The sequence below is a fragment of the Scardinius erythrophthalmus genome (assembly GCF_964197995.2).
Source record: "Scardinius erythrophthalmus genome assembly, chromosome: 16".
Classification (NCBI taxonomy): Eukaryota; Metazoa; Chordata; class Actinopteri; order Cypriniformes; family Leuciscidae; genus Scardinius; species Scardinius erythrophthalmus.
In genome coordinates, this window is record NC_138236.1 from 20,958,076 (window position 1) to 20,984,541 (window position 26,466).

General features: G+C 39.9%; 1 protein-coding gene across 5 annotated transcripts in view; it reads left to right on the top strand.

Annotated features, from left to right (window-relative positions):
- Positions 1-295: 295 nt before the first annotated feature.
- LOC308704436 (uncharacterized protein) overlaps positions 296-26,466 on the top strand; it is a gene marked incomplete at its 3' end in the record, with an annotated part of 29,530 nt that continues 3,359 nt past the window's right edge. The window contains exons 1-4 of one of the 5 annotated variants that reach the window (XM_081388728.1): positions 348-509; positions 795-846; positions 12,833-12,997; positions 13,109-13,291. In XM_081388728.1, the coding sequence (XP_081244854.1) occupies positions 12,994-12,997; positions 13,109-13,291 (187 nt within the window). In that variant the 5' untranslated portion in view covers positions 348-509; positions 795-846; positions 12,833-12,993. Of the gene's footprint in view, positions 510-754; positions 847-3,016; positions 4,328-12,832; positions 12,998-13,108; positions 13,292-26,466 lie in introns of those variants that run through there. The other 4 variants (XM_081388726.1, XM_081388724.1, XM_081388725.1 and 1 more) reach the window with 4 other exon arrangements.

The following is a 26,466-nucleotide window of genomic DNA, read 5'->3' on the forward strand; positions in this document are numbered from 1 at the left end:
TGAAAGTGAGTGAGACAGAGCGGGTAAAGAGAATAGAAGGGGCAGCTAAACCTACATGGTTAGCTAACTTTGAGACAGACAGAATTCTCAACCTGACCGTCAAGTAGGTTAGCCTACTTTTATTGTCTCTCGAAATAAATAATAGAACCATCTATTGATATATAGAAATGAATTGATATCTACCCTTAGCTAATCGTTTATAAATAATAAATGTTGTATCATTGCTAAACAACAAGTTAATTATTTAACATAGGCTACCTCAATTCGTGTCGGTTGTAGCCTACAGCCTCCTCCTGACGCATCAGGATCAACAGGTGCGTAAAACTGCATGGGCGTAGCATTGAAGAGCTGCACTGTCCTCAGTATAGGCTACTATTTGGGGAAGGTGGGCGCATCTCATCCTGAACAGTCAGACAGAACTTCACCGCTGCACCGTCTCTTAGTACTTGGACTTCAGCCAGATCTGTAGGGGAATAATGTAACGTTTTAAAAGTAGCACGCAGTTACAGGTAGGCTATTGTTTGCAGATATTATAAGTGTGCGTGTAATGTTAGCGACGTATGCCATTTGTATTTAGCGAATTTTGCCTACAAGTGCTTCAATGTGCATCGTGTAGCCTAGGCTACTTTTCAATCAGTAGTGAACTAAAGGGCTGTTGCATCAAATTAATGAGTCACAGATTGCCGAAGGCTCTTTGGCTTCAAATTACGATCTTTAACTCAGGAACCTGTTTCGTTTTTCCATCTTGTTGTAGCCTACCGAATTTTGTTTGTTCATTTTTCGTACCTCATCAGAATAGCCTACACCACATCACTGGCTACACGACAACGTTTCCATATCGTAAAGGTAGGCTGTTACTATTTCGTCTATTTTTCATTTTTCATTTATGAGTAATTATAATCACCAGGGATAATTTTGTTGACTTCGGTGAGGCAAGTCAAACAAAACTTAGATTAAGGATGCAACTAATGTTTAGCCTACAGCGTAATGATACGTTTTGAACACTGTTTATTTTTTATGTATAGGCTTAGTCTAGCCTATATAAATATATTTTGATTAATGACAAATAATTTTTGTAATTAATGTTTTTAAGAGAATTCGGCAACACAATAAGGTCTCATAATAAATGAATCGGGAAACATGAACTATAACATCGAACAAACTATTTTTACAGCATTTATTAACTTTTCTTGCTGCCAGTGTATTAATGTTACATAAAATGTTTGATTTTTAAAACACTTGTAGTTAATGTTGAGATTAACATTAACTAAGATTAATAAATGACGTGGAAGTGTTGTTTATCGTTAGTTGTTCATATTACATAGAAACCTTATTGTAAAGTGTTGCTGGGAAATATTTTTAAAAATCTACTTGTAAATGTACTGTTTGTATTCATTTTTGGTTTTGTGCATTTTTTTAAACTAACGTTTAAAATTTTTTTTATATATATAAAATGAATGAAGCTAAAATGTGTCATTCACCATCAAGTAAAAAATACTTGAGTTAGAGTTGAATTTTGAGATGATTATTAAGGATTTCGAGGGTACTATTCTATATGATCTGTACAAAACTTGTCTTTCTTCTCAGCCTTGTGGTTTTCTTGTCACATGACAACAAAAATGCTTTAAATATTTTTTGCAAACCACCTACACATTTTTTAACTCGAAATGATCAAAATTTCTTTCTTTTTTTCTTCAAACAAATAAAAAATAATAATTCCTACCTCTTGAATTTATTTTGATTTATAATAGATTTATTTTGTTGTACTTGTTTATTGTTGATAGTGCAAGACCATGACGTCGTACACTACATACTTTCATCTCATAAGAGTGGTTAGTTCAGTTGTGTTTGAACATGAAAATCCGGTTTGATGACACATGAAAAGAAAAGAAGTGAAATCCCAAGCTTTTAATTAATCTTGAAATTGTCATAAAGCATCATAAATGTTGTGCTTTTTTTGTTGTTTATTAGTCTGAGGGATGAAATAAGAGAGTTGAATTCAACAAGGAAACACATTGTCATTATACCTTTGTTTATTCATATTATTTGTGTATTTAAGTTAAGAAACCAATCTGATGCACCTATGAAATGAACAATATGGTCATTTTTGGTGAAAATAAAACTTATTCTAAACTCGAAATCTAAACTCGCTGAGCAAATTCAACTTGTGCTTTCGTGAGAACTCTGGATTTCCAGATTACTATTCTGTCTGATCTGTACAAAACTTGTCTTTCTTCTCAGCCTTGTGGTTTTCTTGTCACATGACAACAACAATGCTTTACATTTATTTTGCAATAGTTTACAGACAGTTAAACCACCTACACATTTTTTAACTCAAAATTATCTAAATTTCTTTCTTTTTCTTCTTCTTCTTCAAAAATGCATTCCTTCCTCTTGAATAGCCTTCAGTAGAAGTAACAGTGACATAAACCACTGTAGAATCCATAATGAGAGAACAGTGTCTTCAGGAAGTTATTCTTTGTTGTTTATCATCAGTCTTCATCAGTTGTTTTATGTGAGATTTATTTTGTTGCACTTGTTGATAGTGCAAGACCATGACGTCGTACACTACATACTTTCATCTCATAATAGTGGTTAGTTCAGTTGTTTGAACACGAAAATCCAGTTTGATGACCCATAAAAAAAAAAGTGAAATCCCAAGCTTTTATTTCATCTTAAAATTGTCGCATCATAAATGTTGTGCTTTTTTGTTGTTTATTAGTCTGAGGGATGAAATAAGAGAGTTGAATTCAACAAGGAAACACGTGCATGTCTTTATACCTTTGTTTATTCATATTCTTCATGTATTTAAGTTAAGAAACCAGTCTGATGCACCTATGAAATTAATAAGATGGTCATTTTTGGTGAAAATAAAACTTAAAATGGATGTTGTTTCATTGACGCCCCATTTTGATTCTCCTGCTGCAAATCAGCAGTAACTTAAGAGTTTTTGTTTGTTTGTTTGTTTTTAACATTTTGCATTGTTTTTGACTAATTTCTTTGCTTTTTTCTACAGATGGAAAAATACAGATTTAAGGCACTTCTTTCATTATCATTTATTGTAACTGTTTTTGGCATGCTGGTTTTGGTGTACATGGACAGTCCTACAAATTACATACACTACACTCCTCCAACAATAAATAAACTAAAAATCCCGGAGGCTTCAAATTCGATTACGCCCATCAGTGGCTCAAAGCATTTAATGGTGTCTGCATTTATCGACCACAGACTGGACGGGGTCATTCGAGTCATCAGCATAATCAACAGAAACAGTCTTCAGCCACTTTACTGTGTTTACTGCAGCACTGAACATGACTGCAGAACTGTTCAGGCAGATGTCCAGATACACACAGACCATTTTAGCTTTCCGTATGGTGCCTCAGATGTGATTTGTAAAGGTAAACACATGCAAAGTGCAACACACGTCCTCATAACAACTGACAAGAAAGATTCAGTTGACCCCAAGATGGAGTATCTGCCAATTCGAAATAAGGCAAGAGAGACTTTCAAGTTTAACTTCACGATTTGCATCTCCAACCTTTTTGGTGACTACAACAATGTATTGCAGTTTGCTCAAACTATGGAGATGTACAAGCTTTTGGGTGTACAGCATGTGGTCATCTATAAAACAAAATGTGGACCAGACCTGGAAAAGCTCTTAAAACATTATGAAACAGAGGGGATATTGGAGATTGTTTCATGGCATATCGACAAGTTTCTACACCCGTCCTCGGGCTGGAACATCAAGAAGCACAAGGGCGATGTCCATTATTATGGTCAGTTAGTAACACTCAACGAGTGCATTTACAGGCACATGTATCAATCCAGGTACATTCTCCTGAACGATATTGATGAGATCATCATGCCGTACAAACACACCAATTTACCATCTCTTATGGAGGATCTTCAGTCTGCTCATCCCAATGTTGGGGTGTTCCTCATAGAGAACCACATATTCCCCAAAACACAGTTTGAGGACAGTGGGAAGTTCAAACGAGCAGAATGGAATAATATTCCTGGTGTCAATATAATGGAGCACATTTACAGAGAACCTAATCGAAAGAACATTTACAATCCAACAAAGATGATTGTCAACCCAAGGAAGGTGCAGCAAACCTCAGTGCATTCCACTTTGAAAGAAATTGGAGGTCATTACCATGTACCGTTTAATGTATGTAGGATTGTTCATGTGAGAGTCCCACTGCAGGGCCGTCTTACCAAAGACCAACTGTTTGTAGACAAAAGAGTCTGGGACTTTAAGCAAGAACTGATACCGAACGTTGACCAGACGTTGAAGCTGTCGGGTCTTCTGAAGGTTTCCAGTTGAAATGTTTGTATTAATGTAAATAAAGCCTTTAACTGTATTGAAATGTTATATTTTCAAATAGGCCTAACTGTAGGCCTAGGCCTATTGAAGTTTTCACTTATAACCCAGTCACATGACATTCAGAAACATTTTTCTCTTTGCTGGGAAATATTTTTTAAAACCTACTTGTAAATTGTAATGGAAAATTTTGATTTTCATTGATCTTCAACATATATTGCAAAGTAATGTGTCACATGGTTCTATTGTCTATATTGTTTTTTTTTTCAAACTCAGTTTCTCGTGTTCAATTTTCAACCGAAAGAAAATAAATGTAAAAAAACACAAAGAAAAATAAATAATCCAACCGAGTGTTTGTGTATAGGTGTGCGTGTGCAATGAGCGTGTATGAGTGTGTGGTGGCTGCGTGAAGCAGTCTGTGTAGCGGCCGCAAATCCAGGGAAGTATAGAGCTGGTAAGTCCCGCCCATCCGTAAAACCCCAAGTGGACCTCTAGGTTGAAAAATCGTCAATGCAAGTGAATGGGAGAAAATAATTATTTTCTGGTCCCGTTTGAATTGTGCCATGAATGTGAACATATGTTGTCTGTGAATTTTTTATATAATTTTTCACGAGTTCACATCTACATATAATTATTACGGTAAAGGTTATGCGTATTTGGCGTGCTGTCCGGGTGGAGGGCTCCGAGCTCGGAATTTCTGCCCGAACCCAGAGTACTCCCCCCGTTGGTAAGAGTAGATGGAACTAAAAGTGAGGAGATGGGGTGGAGGTGGGATGCTGAATAAACTGTCAAGGAACAGAGGTGGGTTCTGCTGTTATTTATATTGTCCTGAGTTGATTACTGATTGATCTCCACTTGTGCTAATTGGGTTAATTATCTGCACCTGCTCCTCCCGAACCTTGTTAATAAAACATAATTTCACGAGTTCACATCTACATATAATTATTACGGTAAAGGTTATGCGTATTTGGCGTGCTGTCCGGGTGGAAGGCTCCAAGCTCGGAATTTCTGCCCGAACCCAGAGTACTCCCCCAAAAAAGCAAAAAGAGCAAAGGACAGCCGGCAGAGTAAAAAGCCCCCCAAAACGCATAAGCCTGGTTGCTTGAGGGCCTGCTGGCTCAGGAGTGGGGAGCAGACGTAATTTGGAACAACCAGTCGGGGCAGGCTCGCGTTGTTTCTTGACGGGAGCAGCTCACAACGTTGGACGGGCGAGCCATACCTGCCGATGAATGAGAAACAGCATAATTTATGCCGCCTGACCAGGAGGGCTTGTGTTGCCTCTGGCGGGAGCAGCTCACTGCGCTAGGCGGACGGGCCTACTGGCTGACAAATGAGCAGCAAGATTTGGGAATGGGGGGGAGAGAGCAGTGAGATCAAAAGACGGCCGACCGAGAGGGCCCATATAGCTTCCGACAGGAGCAGCTCACGGCTTCGGGCAGGTGGATCCTATCAGTCGACGACGGAGTGACAAATTTTGGAAGCCCAGCCGGGAGAGCTCCAGTGGGAGCGGAGGAGACATCACTGCTGTGGCAGTGGAGAAAATAGCCAGAGAAACAGAGCTCCAGTGGGAGCAGAGGAGACATCACTGCTGTGGCAGTGGAGAAAATAGCCAGAGAAACAGAGCTCCAGTGGGAGCGGAGGAGAAGTGGGTGCGTTAATCAAGACGCAAGTAAAAGGAGGTGAGAGATGAAATCCTTGCAGAATAATGCACGTCTGAAGTTTAAGTGGCCGAGCAAAGATAACAGTTCGCGTTTAGAACAATTTGACTGTCTGGGAAGTTAATTTAGTGAAGTTCAAAATAGACGGCTTATGGTAAAAGTCAAGCTTTTAATAAATTTAGGCACCTTGTTATTTATGGTGAGGTCTGACAGTGGAGGAAACTGGGCGCGGCCCAAGCTTGCTGAAGGCCATCATGGTGATTTGTACTGAGGCTTCGTTGATTTGCTCTTTAAGACTTAACAGACAGTGAAGGAGAGAGATCGACTGAGCGTGAGCGATTACCTGCGTCTGTCTTTGAGGTCAAGTCAAGTCATATGCGTGAAAAGCTTTCCGTGTCCAAGGAAAGCGAAATATTTGTCGTGTCATCCTCTTAACATTTAAGGGGATTTACCATGAATGGCATCAGCGACAGCGCTGGTCGGCATTCCACAGCGCGAGGAAGCCGCGGGAATCAAAAAGCAGTGAGTCACGCATTGAAACAATGCCATTTAAGTGTCAGCTTCAGCGTTACCCATGCAACGCGTTGCTGGTCAGCTCAGCCTTGAAAAGTAGAGCTTAACAACTTGTTTCATTACTATCTTTAAAATAATCAGCATTTTTGAACGTGTTCGTTGAATGAACTATTTAATGATTCACTCAAAGACAGTCCATTGACAGCCTGATTGACAGCCTTCAATGCGCAGAGACACTGTTTAGTTTCGGTTACTGAAAATGTAGGCTACTCGTTTTTGCATGCTGATCACATGGTAAAACCTATTTATAGCGACAAATAAATATAAATATATCTAAATAAATAAATGGCGATAATACCGCGCTATTGAGCCACTCAAAATGACCGCAAGGGAAATTCCTTCACCGCACAGCCCTAGCGTGGACTTCGGAGAGAGGTTGGCTGATTGCAATGATACGCTTCATCCTTCGCGAGAACTGAACATCCGAATTTATCAGCGCTTGCCTCAATCCTATGACTGTCCACTTCCTAAGGTGGAATTGTTGGGACAGCCGAACGATTGAAAACGCCGGGGAGGAATTTTGAAGTCTCGCTGGTGGAGACGAGGGCTGGCCTCGGCGTCTAGCGAGTGTGTGGCTGTTCGAGCAGGCCGGCGGCCTCGCGAAGAAGCCTGGGGCCCAGTTGTGATGTCGGGCGGATAAGGAGTGGTCCTAGGATCGGCAAATTGCGGCTGATGACCCGGGGAGAAGTTAGACTCATCGTCAGATGGGAAGAGCTGGTGTTGCGACATGATAGCACAAAGTGTGAACAAATATGCTGAATAAACTGTCAAGGAACAGAGGTGGGTTCTGCTGTTATTTATATTGTCCTGAGTTGATTACTGATTGATCTCCACTTGTGCTAATTGGGTTAATTATCTGCACCTGCTCCTCACGAACCTTGTTAATAAAACATCATTTCATGTTACGAGTTTGACAGTATATGGTATGATTCTTCGGCTAGCAGTTGTGGAAAAGACATAACGAGAAAGACTACATGTCGCCTATGTGACGTCACCCCATAAAGTTGACTTACCCGTGGTTTTCGCCAACCTCAACGATTTTGTCCTCTCCCTGAAAGAAGGCGGTGAAGTGCACCAAAGACACAGCCATGTTTAGCGGGATCCGTGAGCTAGTGTCCGTGTGCGAGTGGTGGTGACGTTTCAAACGCGTCGAAAGCAGCGAAGATTTGTAGTCCACAAAGTGCTCTCACACAAAGTCTAACCGTATCAAACTTCTACCCGCTAAATTGTAGCATTCTTTGCACGAAAAATTATATAAAAAATTCACAGACAACATATGTTCACATTCATGGCACAATTCAAACGGGACCAGAAAATAATTATTTTCTCCCATTCTTCTTCTTCTTCTTCTTGTTTACTGGCGATTAACTCCTAAGGAGCATTATCGCCACCTACTGTGCTGGATGGCATTTTCTCCCATTCACTTGCATTGACGATTTTTCAACCTAGAGGTCCAGTGGGGTTAGTGGAAGGGGCGGGACTTACCAGCTCTGTGGCGGAAAGGGAAAAAGTTTGGATACTTGGCGTGAGCATAGACAGTAAAAGAAATGGACACAGCGACCCCATTGGATTCAACGGAGACAAAGTGAAGTCAATTAGAAACTCTTTCTTCCTGGGGGTCGAGCGTACTGCGCAGACTCAAACTGAGCTTGACGACGTAGATGTGACATGAGCAACCCGTCTGTCTTCTAGTAGCTGTACCAAGAGAAATCTGAATCATTCCCTTCCGAAACTTGCAGAGACGGAGAGTGTGAGTAGGAGGTGTCCATGAGCTTGGAGCAGGAGAAACTTTTGCTAAGTATTCTGATGAATTATTTTGTCATTTTGCCTCCACGTCCCCCCGATTGCACGCGAGCTTCTCCTCCTGTCCATACGGTAATTCTCTACTGTGCGACAGAGAGTCGCGTGGTTATGACACAATCGTTAGCCTATTTTTACAAAAATTGCTTCTACGGGGCCATAACGGAAGCTACAAGGTAATGAAGCCTTGCATACATTTTCGTTTTTCTTTAGAAATAAATAATGGACAAATGGAGTCTTTAAACACCTCAGATGTGAAGTTATTCGCTGTCAAAGTGACGCCAAAATGAATGGGAGTCAATGGGATGCTAACAGCAGGTGGGGGTCTGCTGAGGTAGGCGAAATAAGATGGGCATTCCGGCTCTTTTTCGTGAGCCGGCTCGTTTGACTCAGCTCACTGAAAAGAGCCGGCTCTTTTGACTCACAAACGGCTCTTTAAAAAATATATAACTCGCTGAAAGTCCACCACACAACTGTGCAACGTGAATATTCACATTTTTAATTGTCCATAACAACCCCGAAATCTTGTCTGCTTTCCTTGCACATCTTATTAATAGGCAAAGTTATGATTGACTATTTTTCTTACCTTCCTTTTTTTTTTATGTGGATGTTATTGAGCTTGTAGACGTTTAGCTCTTGCGTTCTTCTGAACATCTTGCGCTGCAATTGCCCGATGTCATTTCTGTGTCATATCAGACCATAATCTGTCTCTCTTTTAAATGCCTATTCCACGAGTGGTAGGCCACGATTGGCTGTTTTAAAATAGGCTATAACTAATATCGAAACAAAATAACAAAATAACCCAGGCAGTTTCATCTACGAGACGTTTAGCCCTCCTCCAATAGTAGGCTACTGACAGCTGGGCTCATAGCTTGCAGGTTTGCTAAGTGGCAAACTTTTTTCATTTGATTGGTTCAACCGCCACCCGCCCGAATTTAATTAAAATATAATTTTTTGTCACGTCATCCACCCGATCTGCGGTTTATCCGCATCTCTAGTGTGTGTGCGTGTGAGTTGGCTCGGCCCTCCCTCCATGCAGTTTAATTGGTTGATATCGCGTGTATGATTGACAAGAACAGAATGTGAGGCTGATCACAGTCGAAACAAATGTGTGTGCGCCTTTAGGCCTTTGAATTAGTAAATTATTTTAAATACAATTAAAATCATTCATTATTTAATTATTAGCCTACATAATGATTTAATTTCTATAGGCTATATTTTTAAAAATAGAGTCGGCTCTTCAGATATGCGAGCCAGCTCCCGACGTTCACCTAAAAGAGCCGGCTCTTAGATCCGGCTTATTCGCGAACGACCCATCACTAGAACGAACCAGGCTGGATTGTGTTGCACCAGGCAGGCGAACCATGCAGTAGAGCTCAATTTCTCCATCACTTTGGTAATCGCACCCAGGCAACGCATGCGTGTCCTACTCCGATAACATAACCCACACGTTTGTTTTGTTTTTTCCCGCTCCCTCTCTTCCATTTCTAGTTCTCTTTTATTAGGGCCCGAGCACCGATGGTGAGAGGAGCCTATTGTTTTTGCTCCGTTTATTATTAGGGCCTGAGCACCGATGGTGAGAGGACCCTATTGTTTCTGCTCCGTTTATTATTATTATTCTTCCGCTTCTTCTTCTTCTCCAAAGTGAAACGCTTTTTAAAGGGCCTTAACGTGCTTGAAAACTCATGAAACTTTGCACACGCTTCAGAAGTGGTGAAACTTTACGTCTGATATGGTTTTCAAAATTGGGGGGGGGGGCAAATTCGGTAAATTATTGCCCCCACATTTTGCTCCGGCTCTAGGTTTCACGTACAGGTATGAAATTTGGTACATACATGTAATGACCCAATACCTACAAAAAAGTCTCTTGGAGCATAGCCCTAAACACAACAGGAAGTCAGCTATTTTGAACTTCCTCTCAGATTTTGGGCAGTTTTTGCCATTTCCTGATGTTGTACTTTAACAAACTCCTCCTACAGTTTTGATCTGATCCTCTTCAAATTTAGTGAGTGTAATCTTAAGACCTTTGTGACGTTAAATTGCGAAGATCTTGAGTTTTCGTCGAAGGCTGTCGCGGCCTTTTGGTGGCCTTTTGGTGATTTATGCATGATCAGATAAGTTCTCTGTTAATACGACAATTCACCACGACGTCACAACAGTAATAGACGTTCTTCCGGGTGGCAAAAGCTGAAGCGTTCCTATGGCAACGCTAGTAAATTGCATGGAAGGGAAACCCACCATCGACAGTAAAAATGTAATAAAATAAAAAAATTAAATATAATGTGTTTTTTAAATCATAATAACAACTGTGTTTAATGATATAAGTAAAAAATATAATAAATATGTAATATAGTAGGCCTACACATAATTGCACATAAAAAAACTAAATACTCTATCTCTGGCCAAAATAACGTGCTATAGCCTATCGTGGTCATTAAATGGCTTTCCTGAGGTAAATGTTATGTGACATAATTGTTCTCCAGCTGTTATATTTACCTTTGCACGGTTGAAAAACACTGATTGGTCGATATTATGAGGAATATAACGTACATTTCGGTAAGTTGCGTGAGAAAATGGATGTGTGGCGTTAGAGCGTGTGAAAAGTGACAATTGCGTGAGTCTCAGTTGGTTAATATTGTTTACTTCAGGCAGTGACTGGCAATGAGTCTGATCTTCAAAAGAGACAAGTTTACTAATATTCGTCTCAAATTTCTCCGGCTGAAGATAAATGCTCTGCTGTGATTTTGTAGATGTAGATTGAGAATACACGAAGCAGAGTTGAAGCAGAAATGTAAACGTTGGATGAATCATGTAATTTAGGGGATCGTTAAGATTTCCTACTTTTGACGACACGACGTCCACTCAGAGCCGTTGAAAAACAACATAAGTAGGAAACTGTTGCAGTCGCCGGCTGGATCTCTTCAGTTAGTCAGTGGAAGCCGCTCGCGTTCTGCCACCCGGAAGTATCTCGGTGCCTATTGTTTACAAACATTCTGAAAAGGCCTATATTGCTTGCAGTTCCGATGTTGCTAGGCAACCACAGACAGCCTGCAGTAACTCAGGCATTCAATGTCCAATCTGCCCCAAACTTCACATGTTTGATAAGAGTCCTGTCCTGAACACATGACCATGCTCATATTCGGTTATAGCAATAGCGCCACCTGCTGGTAGCAGGAAGTGTGGCAAATACAAATTACTTTGACAAGGAAGTGTGGCAAATACAAATTACTTTGACATAGTCCTCCTATTTGCATACTGCCCACCGTGCTCTGTTTTCCTAAAGGCGCCAGGTGGCGGTGGCACGGGTGCGAGGGCCCTTTTCATCGCTGCTTGCAGCTTTAATCTTGTCTTGTTCTCGGGTGCTGCGCTAATCACTCCGCCCAAGTAGCAGTGCTTCGCCTTCTGAGAAAATAGTTCCAAGTATTTAAACGTTTAAAAAATGGCTGTGTCTCTTGTGACCTTGTTATTTGTACACACTGTGACTATACAAATCACAACATGTAAATAGGAAAATGTTGGGGTTATTTTGTCACTTATTGGGATTAGTATGCTAGCTGTAGCCATTTACATCCAGTCTTTGTGCTAAGATAGGCTAGCGGTGGGTGCGTCAAACAGACTTGAAAGCACACACGGATATGAAAAGGTTATGTATGGACTTCTCTGGGGGATACGGTGAATAAGCTAAAGTCCCAAAAAGTCAAAGTGTTCCTTTAAATGAAAACGAAAAGAGGCATTGTGGTGTTTTATAACATTTCATTTTATTGTTGCATAAAATATACATACAGAGATAACCGGAGTAGCAGAGCGAGCTGAGTGACGCAGAATTACCGGACTCGCATCCTCGGGAGTCATTCTCCTGAGTCGGACTTGGCAAGTCTGAAATATGAGTACTTGCTATTGAGAAACGTTGAAAAACAGGCCGAGAAGCAAAAACAAGATCTGCTGTATGTCATCCAATGTTGTTTGTCGCTTTCTTCTTCACGCGAAAATTAAGCTGATCGCTTCTTTTCGGCATAGGCTACACCATGCGTAAGGCGACTGTTGGCAGTGGAAACGCTAGATGATTCATGGTTTACCGACCCGTACTGTACTGTAACATATCGTACCGCTCAGTGGAAACGAGCCATAATAGTGCAACAGGAATCACAGTTTACTGATTGCATGACGATTGCGGAGGAAATGTCTTGTTTTATGTCTTGAAATGACATTCATTAGAAGATTATCAGTTAAAACAATTCAAAATGCACCTGCAGACTATTTTTCCAGTCATGAATTTGGTCACTGAGGATTTCAATAAAATATTGTGCAAAAATCTTGTCTTGTTCTCGTGAACCCAATCTCGTGTCTCATCTCGTGAGATAAGTGTCTCGTCACATCCCTAATCCGTTGTTTCTTATTTAGATCATCATAATTGCTTTTAAAGGGGATGTTATAATCACTAGCTCTGTCAATTTTTCTTTTGTTGTATATGATCCAGATCGCAACAAGCAGCGGCACAAAGTCCGACGACGGATTGTCGAAGAGAAGAAGAAGTTGTCCGATGCAATATCCCACTACAATTCTCTTCCAACAAGTACCAAAACTTTGAATTCCGCGGATGACTTGCTTGCTGCGGAAACGCCTATCTGGCCATGGGAAATGGGTATGACCTTAATTTATGTAAAATCTTTATTTAATTGATAAACTTGTAAAAAAAGTGCATGATACCTTTTTTTTTTGGCTTGTTACATACCGAGTTCATTTTCAATTTCAGTTGATGATGCTTCACTGGCCATGAAAAAAAAGGTATTTGACAAGCTGATGCAAGTACAGAGACTTGAGGAAGAAGAGGCTATTCTTGTGGAGGAGATGAAGAGACACTGGGATCACATCTGCAGAAGTGTCCAAGATATAAACGATCAGACTGATGCATTGTCAGATGCCCTAACTACTAAGAGTAAGTGTTTTTGTTTTCTCTGAAATCATTGATTATTAAATGATAATAATTGTGCTTCTCATTTGGGTTTACTAAAGAATTTTGACAGGCGTGGCAAATTTGGTGTATTGATATTAGGGATGTAAACGGTTAATCGATTATCGATTAATTGTCGACAAGAATTTACTCAATTAAATTAATTGTCGGCTAATTGAACATTGCGAACGTGACACGAGATTCTCACGGGCGGCAAGAGACCCGACACAAACCTGAGGCGGTAAAAAAGAAACCAAACATGAGGGGGTCAAAACAGAGTGGAGTGTGGGAGCATTTCAAATTTGAGGCGAAGGAGGACGAAAAGTGCCATCATTGCGCATATGCTTAAGTTAATGTGTGTGAGAGAGATCTCAGGACTGGTGGGAGCATACTGGCTTTTAATATTTTGTCTTTAACGAGGAGCAGTGGGTCCGAAATTTTGTTGTGTACAACAATATGTTGTGTCAACGTTTGTCCACTTTCCTCTCCTACAACGACACAATGTTTCGTCGGGTCATCCGTCCCTTTGCAGATGCGCGTGGGTTTCTCTCGTCATTAAACCGTGGAAACGTCGCCTAATGCCTCAGAAAATCAATCTGACAGTCACATTGGCACATATCCGATGTATTTCCACATACGAATGAGGCCTGAAACCGATCTCGATATATCCGAATGCATGCGTTTTTTTCCTGTTTACACTGTCATAAACATATCGGATCTGTGTCACATGTGAGCAAAAAATCGGAATTTGGTCACATTTCACTGACAGTGTAAACAAGGGACGCCCTCTAATTTTACTGTAACCTTCCTCAGGGATGATTTTAGTTGTGTTCAGTTCTATATTTGAAGTTTCCAAGTCTAGTAATCTTACTGTTACCTTTCTCAGACCAAGGGGGATTGTAAGTGCTGCTGCTAATGTTTCAAGTTTTTCATACAAGTAGTTTACCAGATAGATTATTATATGTAGGCTTAATATTGCAGGCTAAGCCTACCCATGTAGATTTTTATTTAAAATGTATTTTATGTTGCTTAATGATTCACATGCAACAGGTGAGCCAGTGCACAATTATTTTTTATGTATTTTAATTTTCTGTGCATAATTTATTTTGTTAAACTACATAAATACCATTATCTGTACCGTATCCCAACTGTTACAATAAAACATCAATTGAGCAATATAACATGTGTAATGGCAATTTTGAGAAGTTAATAACAAACAGCATCAATGGTGTAAGAACTTTCAAGAGGCAAAACTGTAATAAAGAGAAAAGGTTTATTTCAATGAGGATTCTTTTCACAAAAGCCGCAGCTACCCAGCTTTGAAACAGAATACCTATTAGACACCATAAAACATAGACATTTTATACAATTTCTTGGCAAAAAACTCCTCCTTCCAGGTTTCTTGTAAATTTCCAGAAAGATACCCCCCTATCTTCAGCTAGTTCGGACTGGTTTCTACCCCCCCTGGTACAGGTCACACTGTTCTTTGTCCCTGAGACACCCAAAGGCCTTCATCTATGACCTAAATTGCCTCTCGCTTCCCAGCTGCTAGAAAACCTCACAGAAACATATGATTAAACAGTTTAAAAACAAATGATTATAAGAAATACTGAATTTTCCAAAACAATTCCTCCTCTTTATCATTCTCTGATAAACGTATTAAAGGAAAATTTACCCTTGTCTTCTAATTTCTTGATCAAACATCATTACATCATTACATTTCAAGAACAGAATTGATTCAAGTCTTTACATCACAGTTATACTCTTCATGTCTGACTTTTATATACAGATGGTGGTCAACCAGAATGAGACTTTTACCGCCGCCGTTCCCGCGGCGGCAAAATTGGGATGTGTATTTGCTGCCTTTTACCGCTGAGTGGCGCTGTAATCACAGACTTTGAAAAGTGTCAGTTTATTCTCTTTATGACGTAATCTGCCGCGGCAGTAATTTGAGCTGAGGTCACAGATAAATTCAAGATAAATATTGTGGTTAAACGAATTCAAATTCATTAAATTTAAACAAAGTAGACACACGTTAACATTGTGTGCCCAGTTTTTCTATAATTTAGAAAGGCTATGTCAATAGGTTACTTGTCATTTTCTTCGTGTTATTTTAATGTGTTTGTAGATTTATTAACTGAAACATAACAGTGAAATAACTTAAAATAATTTACCGTGAAATTAAAACATTTTCAGGACTTGCAGCTCCTAACCGATGTAGTCGGTTTAAGCATTCTTTGTTATATTCAGAACTAAATAGCCTTACATGTTACAAACTTTTAAAACAGAGAAAATAGTAGACGTTGGCGATTCAGACGGTAGCTCTGTGGTCAAAGCATTATCAATAGCCTCTCGGAGCTTCAAACGATCTGAGATCGAATCTCAGTGTAGCCGACAGTGTTTATGTTTTTCCGTTCTTGATGCTTAAATATGCATCTGTTTATTAAAGTCAATCATCTTGTTTAATTATCAATTGTACATTACAACATAAATTTGCTACATTCCCGCTGCAAAGACGACACATCTGATGAAGGAAGACTGTCAGCCGATTGCACCAGAAAATGAAGATGATTCGTCTTTAATCTGCTAAATAATTTTTTTGTGTGTGTGTGAATCATTCACGAGATTGAGATGACTGACAGTGATACCCGGCCATATCAACGGAAGACATTTTTCAAAACAGATCGAACAAATCAGAAAAATACTTTCAATACAGTATTGCTTTCAATTAAAAAATAAACAATGAAAATGTAAAAGAAAAATAAAATTAATTAAGTTTGAAAACCCATCGCACATTTTAAGATATGAATAAAGTGTCGGGACAGTTTATTTATTTAAACAGGGTTGCATCGATAGAGTTTATTCCCTTTGTGATGCAAAATAAGAAACACAGAATCTTAGGCCTATTCTTGCAACATTTTAAATTTCTATTGTCAAAGAAATTGCAGCTAAATTAAAAAATTAAAACGGTACAAAACGGAAAAAGTTCAAAGCAACATAAATTAAGAACAGGCGTTTTTCTTTGCCTCTCTCGCGCTGGATATTTTTTTTGTAAGTTTGGTCTCCCTCACTGCGCGCGGCGGGTCTTTCTCGAAATTAAGCATTTCAGCGTAAAAAAACACCATACAGCTGATAATACTGTATATGTCGCTGTGTGTCATCCACACAAATCACGAAAGAAAAAACTGTAACAAATAGCTTTTGTTCCTTCAAAGATACAACATGCCTTGCTGAATTCACCTCACAATAAAACGAGGTGGGTCGCCAATAAAAGAGCTCTGTATCTGCTAAATTTAAATTGTTTGTGGAAAACCTATACAATCAATAAAACTACAATATATAATTTAATAAGATATAGGGCCTACTGTACATAGGCTATGGACTTTTGGAGATTTTGAGATTAATCCTTAAAAGAATTTTGCCTTTGCCTCATCAGGCTGGCTCCGACACTCTCCATATGAAAGACGGAACATTAACACCTCTGTCCTGCACCCCCACGATAAAGCAAAGTATTGCCTTCTCCAAACCCCCCACAGGCTAGCTGAGTTTGCAAAACAAAACAAAGAGTTTGCCACTCGTCGTGCCAAACAAATTATAAACTTCAATATTTAATTCAAAACAATCTCAAAACGCTTTGAGACATTTTGAAAAGCCGTGGATGCATTACTGCCACTGGAACCATGAACGCAAATACTGGTTCTGATTTTATTGTTTGTCGTTTAAACGTCATATATATGAAGTATTATAGGCTACAGAAGTAAAGTCATTGTATAATATTTGTTCCTTAGTGTAAAATGGAAATGCATGGCGATTTTATTTTGTAAATAGGCAAAAAAAAAATGTTTTAGAAGACAAATCTCTCTGCATCAACAATAGACTATAAAATGCATTAATAGGCTAATATAAAAACACCAGTAGTCCAAGTTAGTTCGGGATTCGAACCCGTGTCATCTAAATGATCGTAACGTACGTTCAACCACTCGGCCACTATTCACTCGTTGCGATACGGCCTAACGTTCCAGTGTGTGTTCGCTCACACGAGCGAGAAACGCTCTTCATTCAAATGAACGCGCCGCCGCGTTTGTCGAACACTAATTCAACATGCCAGAATAAAACCTGGCTTTAGAACAATGCATAGCGCCACTCGTCGTGGTGTGCCAAAAATTACAATAATTTAGTTTAATTTATTTCAGTGTTAATGTTTGAGTTAAAAAATCCTCTACAAATTAAATTAACCCAAAGTCGGCTATAAGAGTCCTTTAGGCTACGTAAAAAGCAAAGGGCTTACAGTCTTAACATTTAGGCTACTTTGCTTAAATTCGATACATTTATTTTCAGTAGGGCCTAATACATTTGTAGGGATGTAATTTCAGTATGCTTTACCAACGCTATGTATTCAATTAAAGTTCCAAGAGGTCTGGTCTCTATATTTCCTTCCCAGCTGACACCAAGTGCACAGCAAAAATCACAACTTGTGCTTGCTGGAACGCAAGTTCTTTAAGGTGTCTCAACTATATACAGTCTACCCTACAGTGTGAATTCGTTACAAGGTTTCATTTAATTACATTAACGTGCAGCAATTTGTACAAATAGAGTCTATAGGCCTACTGTTGTAGACATTAAATAATCTCATTTAGTATCATATTTGTTAAAATATTATAATGTTTTTTTTTTCAATCTATGTTGAATATGAAAAGTGAACAGCACGAGTAAGATAAGATGCATTATATCGAGAGATGGATATGGAGTGGGTCAGACATGATTTTGACCACTTCATTAAGTTTTGTTTAGTAGAAACCTTTTTTTTAAGTGAATTTCGTTTTCTATAAATTGTATCTTAATTTTAATCATTTTTTCATCACCCAATTGTCTGGATTCAATAAGAGAAGCAAACAGACACTAATCATAGAGGCGCCCGTGAGGTCACTTGCATTGCACGTCAGCTGGAGCGCATCTCATCCTCCTAACTTAACGAAACTCAGCGTATGCCTCACACAGACATGATAAATACATCAAATACACAAAGCTTGAAATGTCTTCAAACGAAATAATTCAAAACGAAAAAGAAAAAGGCTACTCTCTGATTATGTCTTTGTGCATTTCTCTCTAGGTGCGTTCACTACAAATATGGCGATCGTCAACTTCATCTTTGCAGTCGACACTGTCAGAAAACACTAGTTCATTGATAAAAATCATATGAAGACAAGGCATATATTAAGTTATTTTAGCTGTTATGAGAAAAATAAATCTAACAAAACCTAAAATCTAAATCTAAAAAAAAAAAAAAAAAAAAAATATTAACGCCAATTCAACATGCCAGAATAAAACCTGATTTTTTAACAATGCGTAACGCCACTCGGCCTGGTGTGCCAAAACACTACATTTTAAACTTCAATGTTTAATTCAAAACAATCTCAAAACGAGTTGTGATTTTTTTTTAAAGCCTAACCTATATACATTAAGGGCATTGAAACCAGGATCTTAACTAAAACGTGTTCCGCGTAATCTCTCAAAAAATTATGCCACACTACTCCATGTAATTTTTTTTTTTTTTTAAGGACTGCTTTTGAAATCACTATAAATTGTATCGCTCACGAGAGCTCTTCGTTTATCTAATTCCTCAATAGAATAGTAAAAATATTCAGCGTCATTGCTCCTAACATCGTCTCTATTTTTAACTTTTGATTCTATTTTTTCAGCTGTAAAATTGATTCTATCTTTGGTTCTATTCTGTTGTAGCCTAATAGGCCTATTTATATAAATGAAAAATATGCCTATTATTTAACCCACTTACATTTTAAAATACGGCAATTGCTGCTGTTTTGCACAATGTCCCTTTGCGCCACCTGGCGGTCATTTCGGGAACGACTTTGAAATGCGGCTGGTTTATTTTCGCCGCGGTAATTTCGCCGCGGCGGCTGGCGCGGCGGTAATAGGCATTCTGGTTGACCACCATCTGTACCTGATCATTTTACTTGAACCTTCATTAAAATTTAGAATGAAAAAGCTTAGGCTGTTTTTGTAAGGATAGGCCCTTAATTTTGTATCAAGCAAGTAAAGGTTTATATAAGGCCGGGCTAGGTGAACAAGCACTGTTATTGCACCCCCAAAACTATAGTTTGGACCCTCGGTCACCCCAATATAAACAAGAAATAGTGTAGTTATATTTAGTAGGAAAACAACACATCAGTTCAACACATATCAATTTCAGCAACCTGGTCGATTTGACTCTTAGAAAGATGCAAAGAAATAGTATACATAAAAAATCCCTCATTTCAAACCCTTCCACTTGTACGTCACCTCGTAACACGGATGACCGCTGTTTTTAACCTTCTGAACATATCATCATTCTTACAATGGAAAAAAAAATAAAAAAAAATAATAAAAAATAATAAAAACACCGTAAATAAAACAGTCAATCAATGGTATCAAAACCTAAACAATCAAAGTTTAGAAACTCCCTTTCCTGGTCCCAGGAAGGCAAACAAAAAGGAAGAAAACACATTTAACTCATGTCTGTATACACGTCATCGCTGTCATAATCATCACATTGCTCTCCATCAGTTATTGGGTACAGAGTCAGTTTTCACTGCTTGGACTGGCGTGCTAACCGTCCCTGCCCTGATCAATCTCTGCACTAAGCTGGAAAGGCACTTCATAATGCATGGTAAACAAAACAGAATCAGTAATCCCATACCCACAATTGGCAAGACAGTTTGAATTATTCTATAAAACCACCCTGACCATGCAGACATCAGCCACCCCACCCACTCACTACCAGTAGCTTGAGGCGGCTCTTTTACCGCTTTCTTCATGTGCTCGATGATATTGGTTATGTTGTCACTGTAATCAGGAATATTAAAACAACATGATACCCCCAACATTTTACAAACTCCACATTTCTTTGAAGTCAAAGCTTCAGAGCACAGCTGCTTACAGCATTTGCTCTCCTCTTTTCACTGTTTGTTTCAGGACTCTTCACAAAAGTATAAGAATTTGTACTACCTGTCATCAATTTCATTAAAACTTTGTTGAAACAGTATTCCTCTATCAAGTTGTTAGTCTGCAGATTCAACTTAATGTTATCAATATTTTGTCAGTCCCACTTATCTCTGCTGTTTCACAAAAAAACAAAATATCATATTACTCATCTCTCAATCCGTAGATCGCACAGGCTCAGTTAACAGTTTTTAGCTGACATTGAATGAGAGAGACTCTTAGGCATTTAGGACTGGCACACTGTACTCTCATAAACTTCTAAAATCAAACTTTATCTACCACTTAAACTTTTAACTCTAGCCCGGCAGTAAGGCATCTTTGCCAGAATTTACATCTATTTTCAAATAAACATAATTTTTAGATTTGTCTTTTGCCCATATCAGGGAAGTTAGACATTACATTACCACTAAAATACAATTGTTCCCCATTCTGCTTAATAAAACCTTTGTTCATTCCTCATCTTCATGTCACTTAACTTGACATAAATACTTCCATAAATTCTATCAGAAATTTTATTTTCATAACATACATTTCACTATATTTCTTCTCATCTTTCCCTACATGCTAGTTCCTTCTGCATCCTCCAATCTTCTTACGACTTCCATCTATTAACTTTCCTTTAAACTTTCTTTTCTCCCTTATTTACTTGCACATTCTTTTCACTTTCTTTAGCACTGCATTCACATTCTTAGTTCTTTCTCAGACGAAAACTTTAATATCGTCATTTAAATACTGTTCTACTTTAAAAAAAACCCACATTAATACACGTCACTTTCACGTTATCACTTTCTTTTCTGAGTGTCCATTTACAATTACAGGCTAAATGGCCCCGCTGACCATAATTAAAACACTCTCTTTGCCTATAGTTTGATCATTGAGCTTGCAAACGGCTCCAACTTACTGCACACCCTTGAAGCAGTGTGTCCCCATCAGGAATGTAAACACAGCCACTGATAAGCAGTTCTCTGTATTCTTTTACAGTCCACCAGTGTGGATTCAATCACAACAGCCAAATCATAATCTTCATCATTATTATTGGCAGCACATTAATTTCCATAAGTTGTAAAGAAAATCATTCAACATATTCTAAAGGTTTTCACTAAACATTTTCGTTTTTTTTTTTTTTTCAACCACCTTGTTTGGCAGATACACAGAAGTTCCCACATTCATTAAAGCTGGATAACAGCACCCTGACCAGTCCTTTTTTGCAGACGGTGATATGATATTACCACAAACCCAAACTGCCGCCGGTGAACTTTGATACGGTTTATCGAATGGACACTTAAAGTTGATTTCTTCGTGGTTGGTTTTAATTCTGCAGTCTGACCACCCAGTTTTCAAGTTGTTTCGGTCTGACCTTTGCTTGTCCCCTCGTCTCTCATCCAGGCCAGCTCCTCTCCAGAGGCCCGTTCGATCTCGGGTGGCCCTGGCAGCACGAGAGGTTTCGCCGTTGTTGTTGTTTGTTGTTCGGGTTCCTCCTCCTGTTGCTCTCCTGAGGTCTCGAATCACCACGTAGTCACCCGGTCTGATTTTGTGCAGGAACGTCTCTGCTACTTTGCCCCTGGTATTTCTTTCACCTGCACAGAACTGTTAGATCACAAACACGACATCTCTTTGCAGTAATTCAACATTTCATTCTCACACACATCTGTTGATGGAAGCCTCCTTCTTTCCCCCATTATACCCATGAATGGTGTTCTACCAAAGAGAATTTCAAATAGGCTCAAATTTGTTTTGACTCTCTTTCTCATTCTCATGTACATTAACACAGTGGGGAGTGCGTTCACCCACGAAGGTCCTGTTTCTTCACAGCATTTTGCCAATTTGTTCTTTACCGTCTGGTTTTCACGCTCAACAGCGCCCCCGCTGGCAGCGTGTTAGGCACAGTGTGTTCCATCGTGACCACATATCCACGACTTCCAAACAATATTTCTGTTTTTCCACACGGGGTTAGTTCAATGAAATCAATCATTAAATATTCAAATGGCCCGTCTGGGGCTGGCTGACTTGCCAGTGGTGTTTTAATGCCCCGTGCAATGTTATATGCGGTGCAAATCACACATCTTTTGCAAAAATTTTCAGTATATATTGTGAAACCTTTGGTAAACCACAATTCCCTCATTTGCATAATCATCCCCTCTTTTAATGCATGGTCCCACCCATGCATTAATTTAGCGTAATGCAAGAAAAAAAATGACTAGGCAGACATGGCCACCAACAGATCTCCATACACCATCAACAAGGCTGCAGCCTGCCGTCTTCCATTTGTTTTTCTCAGCTCCTGTGGAAAAAGACTGCATGCTCTGTAAACAAGGAGAAATGTCATTGTTAAGGTTATTGTCAACTTGTGCGCAAGTGGCGCCACTGGTATCAGCTTCAGTCTGGTTTGTTGCCGCTGCCTTCGCAGCCATATCAGCTCTGGCGTTGCCTGTTGATACGAAACTTTTATCATTAGTATGCGCTGCGCATTTACAAATTGCAATCTTGTCTGGCAGCATAATGGCCTCCAAAAGGTCAGATACTAACGTAGCGTTCAGTATTGGTTGTCCGTCTGACTTAAAACAATTTCTGTGCTTCCACAGAGCACCAAAGTCATGCGTGACCCCAAAAGCATAACGCGAGTCTGTGTAAATCGTTACACACTTGTCAGTCATCAGTTTACATGCTTCAGTCAAAGCGACTAATTCAGCTGCCTGTGCAGAGTAGTGAAATGGTAATTTGCCAGATCTTACCGTTTCAAATTCAGTCGTCACCGCATAACCTACGTTATTCTGTCCTGTTTGTGGATTCTTCGACGCAGATCCATCCACAAAAAGGACATTGTCACAATTATCAAGCGGAACGTCCAACAAATCTGGACGCGGTGTGCACACCTTTTAACAGTGACATTTGGCATGTCAAACAAAATTTTATGATACCTCAATCGAGCTGTAGACAAATGTGACATTCTCTGCTCCTGCTAAATCAAAGACACCAAATGTGAGACCCCTAAAGTCAGATCAGCATAGCCTACAAACTCTCTTGAGGCCATTGAGGGCCAGTTCAGCTACCACCACCGCCCGGAGACAGTGTGGCAATCCCGCTGCCACGGGGTCGAGTTTTGTTGAAAATAGGCTAGGGTCTCATCGGTCACCATGCGTCTACAGGAGAACAGAAGTCATAAGGTCATGCTTTTCATCAACCATCTAAACAATGGATGGTCTACAACCAGAAGGCCTAACAATCGAGATATCTCATTGTGCTTTCATGTTATCAAATGCTGTCTCAGCTTCACTTGTCCAAACAAGTCTGTCACATGACTTCAACCCTTTCCCTGTTGTCAGGGCTCGTAAAGGCTGTTCTAAAATGGCATAATTGGGAATGAATGTACGACAGTAAGCACACATCCCCAAAAATGACAACAACTGTTTTTTTGTTACTGGCTTTGGCACGTCTTTTATGCCCTGCACCCTCTTTTGTGACAATGTTTTGCTGTTTTGTTTGATAACATGGCCCAGGAAGGTCACTTCCTGTTTCACAAACTGCAGCTTTGAAAGGCTGACCTTGTGTCCCTCCCTTTCAAGATGCTTCAGGAGAGTCACAGTGTCAGCCCAGCAAATAGACTCACTTTCTGAACAGATCAAAAGGTCATCAACATAAGAAAGGAGTACGGTTAATTGGGGTTCTAACTGGTTAATCATCACAAGGCCTAATTACGCCCTCTTTTAATAAAGCATCAAACACCGGTTTTATACCCTCTATTGCTTCACGTTTCAGTAGATATTGTGCCTTACATGGTCTGAAATCGGATTTTGGTGTGATTACAACTGGCTCACATCCTTTTATCAGCCCTACATCATATTTGTTTTTTTTTGCCCACAAGTTTGGTGATATTTGTGCCAAAGAAATATCAATTTCTGAGGCGGAAATATCCCCCTCTCCCTGTCCTGTCACATTTTTTCCAATAGCAGTCACATTTCTCTGAACCCCCACCTCAAAGTCACATTTTGATTTAAATGCCCCCATACTCTGACTCTCTGCTGTGTGTGTCAACTCTCACCCAGTCTGTGGCTGATAAACATTCTTTCACAAAAAGGCCCACATCTCTCCACTGCTGGCTTATGGCCTTGGAGACAGATAAGTGGCAGACGGTGTTCTCTGACATAAGATAACAAGCTTTCTGACTTTCTGTCAACACTGCAGCCAATGCGCACACACTCTCTGTCTAGAAAATCTGGTCAAACTTCACACTTTCATTCTCCACAGAATTAAACCACATCTGTTCAAAATCTGAATCTCGCTCTGTTACGACATGTGATGTACAATGCATTTTATCATTTGTCACAAACTCTGTGTTGACTGGGTTTATTCGATCCTTTGCCAATTTCAAAATTTTCTCTGCCCAATCAACATCTGTTATCTGCCATTCATAAGCCCACTTCGGCTCGAATTTGGAACAAGTAATTTGTGGTGTCTCCTCCATGCTGATTCCATAAGAATCAGCACAGAGGGACAAATTTAATTTACACATTAAATCACGAGCCATCAGAGGTGCGGGACAGCCGGGAGACCACACAAACTCATGTTTGAAAAAGCGCCCCCCCCTCTGTCTCGCACTCTAACGGCTCTGTTAACCGGTCAGAAATCAAATGGCCAGAGGCCGAAGTGCTCTCAAACACTTTCCCGGTTAAATTTGGAACACATGGTAAATCACATGGTCGTAATGTGGACAGGCTCGCACCAGAATCAACTAAAAAGTCAATAACTACCCCTTTGACTAGTAACGGGTAAATTGGCATTTCAGAAAACCCTGTACTTTTGTACATTTTCACACATTCGTCATTCACAACACTGCTCAAATTATCAGTCATAGCTTTGCTCAAAGTTTCATCAGACACACAAAAAGATTTGCAAGCAGTTTTTTTCATTGCAGGTAGCAGAAAGAAAATCAGTGTATGTGTTTGTGTGTGCGTCGTATGTGTGTGTGTTAGTAAAAATATTTTCACTTCCCTTTGCTGTAGCCAGAGAATGGCTTCCCAGAACCGGACTCTTTCCGTCCCGCTCTCCAGCCCCCTCGGTTCAATCCGACTTCATGGTGTTCGGGCACGCATCGCTCCAATGACCGTCCTGTTTGCACAGTTTGCATTTCGTGCAGTCTCGGAGCGAGTGGGCATTTGTGGCACAAACATAACAGCTCCATTTTCCTCCAGCAGCTCTTCCTTTCTGTCCTTTTCGACCAGCAGGGTTTGAGCAGGAAGATGCAGGTTTGTTGGGTTGTTTAGGTTGTTGTTGTTGCATAACCACCATTGTGAGGGGTTTTTTCTTCTCCTTTCTGTCCTCTTCAGCGTAAGTAGCGTGCCGCAGCGTTGCACTCAAACGCCCGTGTAACTGTGCATGAAACTGCGCTGTTAGTCTGTGTGCCACTCGCTCTGCGGCCTCTGCCCCCCCTCGCGCTGCTCTTGCATCTGCCTCTGCCTGCGCTGCTCTTTGGGCTGCCTCTGCCAGTTCAATTTGTGCTCGTGCTTCTGCAAGTCGTGCTTCTTGGGCTGTTCTCGGGGCTGGTGGAAAGCGGTCCAGATCGAGGTCCAGCCTGAGGGCCGGTATCTCTGCTACTGGGTAGTGAGCTGTATTGTAGGCAGGCGGCGGAGCCGTTGCCACCTCAGTCACATGTGGAAAAGCACATACATTCGGTTCATTAGTAGCATTCTGTTCCGGTGGAACTGTTTTTACACACACATGTTTGACACACACACAGCAGCTACTCTGTTTTCCCTCGTTCTTTTCTACTGACTCTTTTACTACATTTAGTCTTATTTTAGCCTACTCAAGGTTCCCGCCTCGGGGAAATCGTGATATTTGATCAGTTTCTGTATGTCTACCATACATTTACCACCATAATTATTTCTCATTTGACAGAAAATTGGTGTATAAAAATGATCTAATTTGCTGTTAGATGACCCCATTTTTGGCTGAATCTCCTTTCTGGATTTCACTTTCGACACGTGTCTTACAGTATCTGTCAAACGTCTTCAACAGACCCGATTTTCCTTCACCCAAAATCGGTCGGGTTTCAGCAAATATGCTGTGCTTTTATAATTATGTTTTACTCAAAATCTTCTCATGAGCACTTTCTAGCGCTCGATTAATTTTGATTCACCTAATTAATCTGGTGTGGCTCTTCC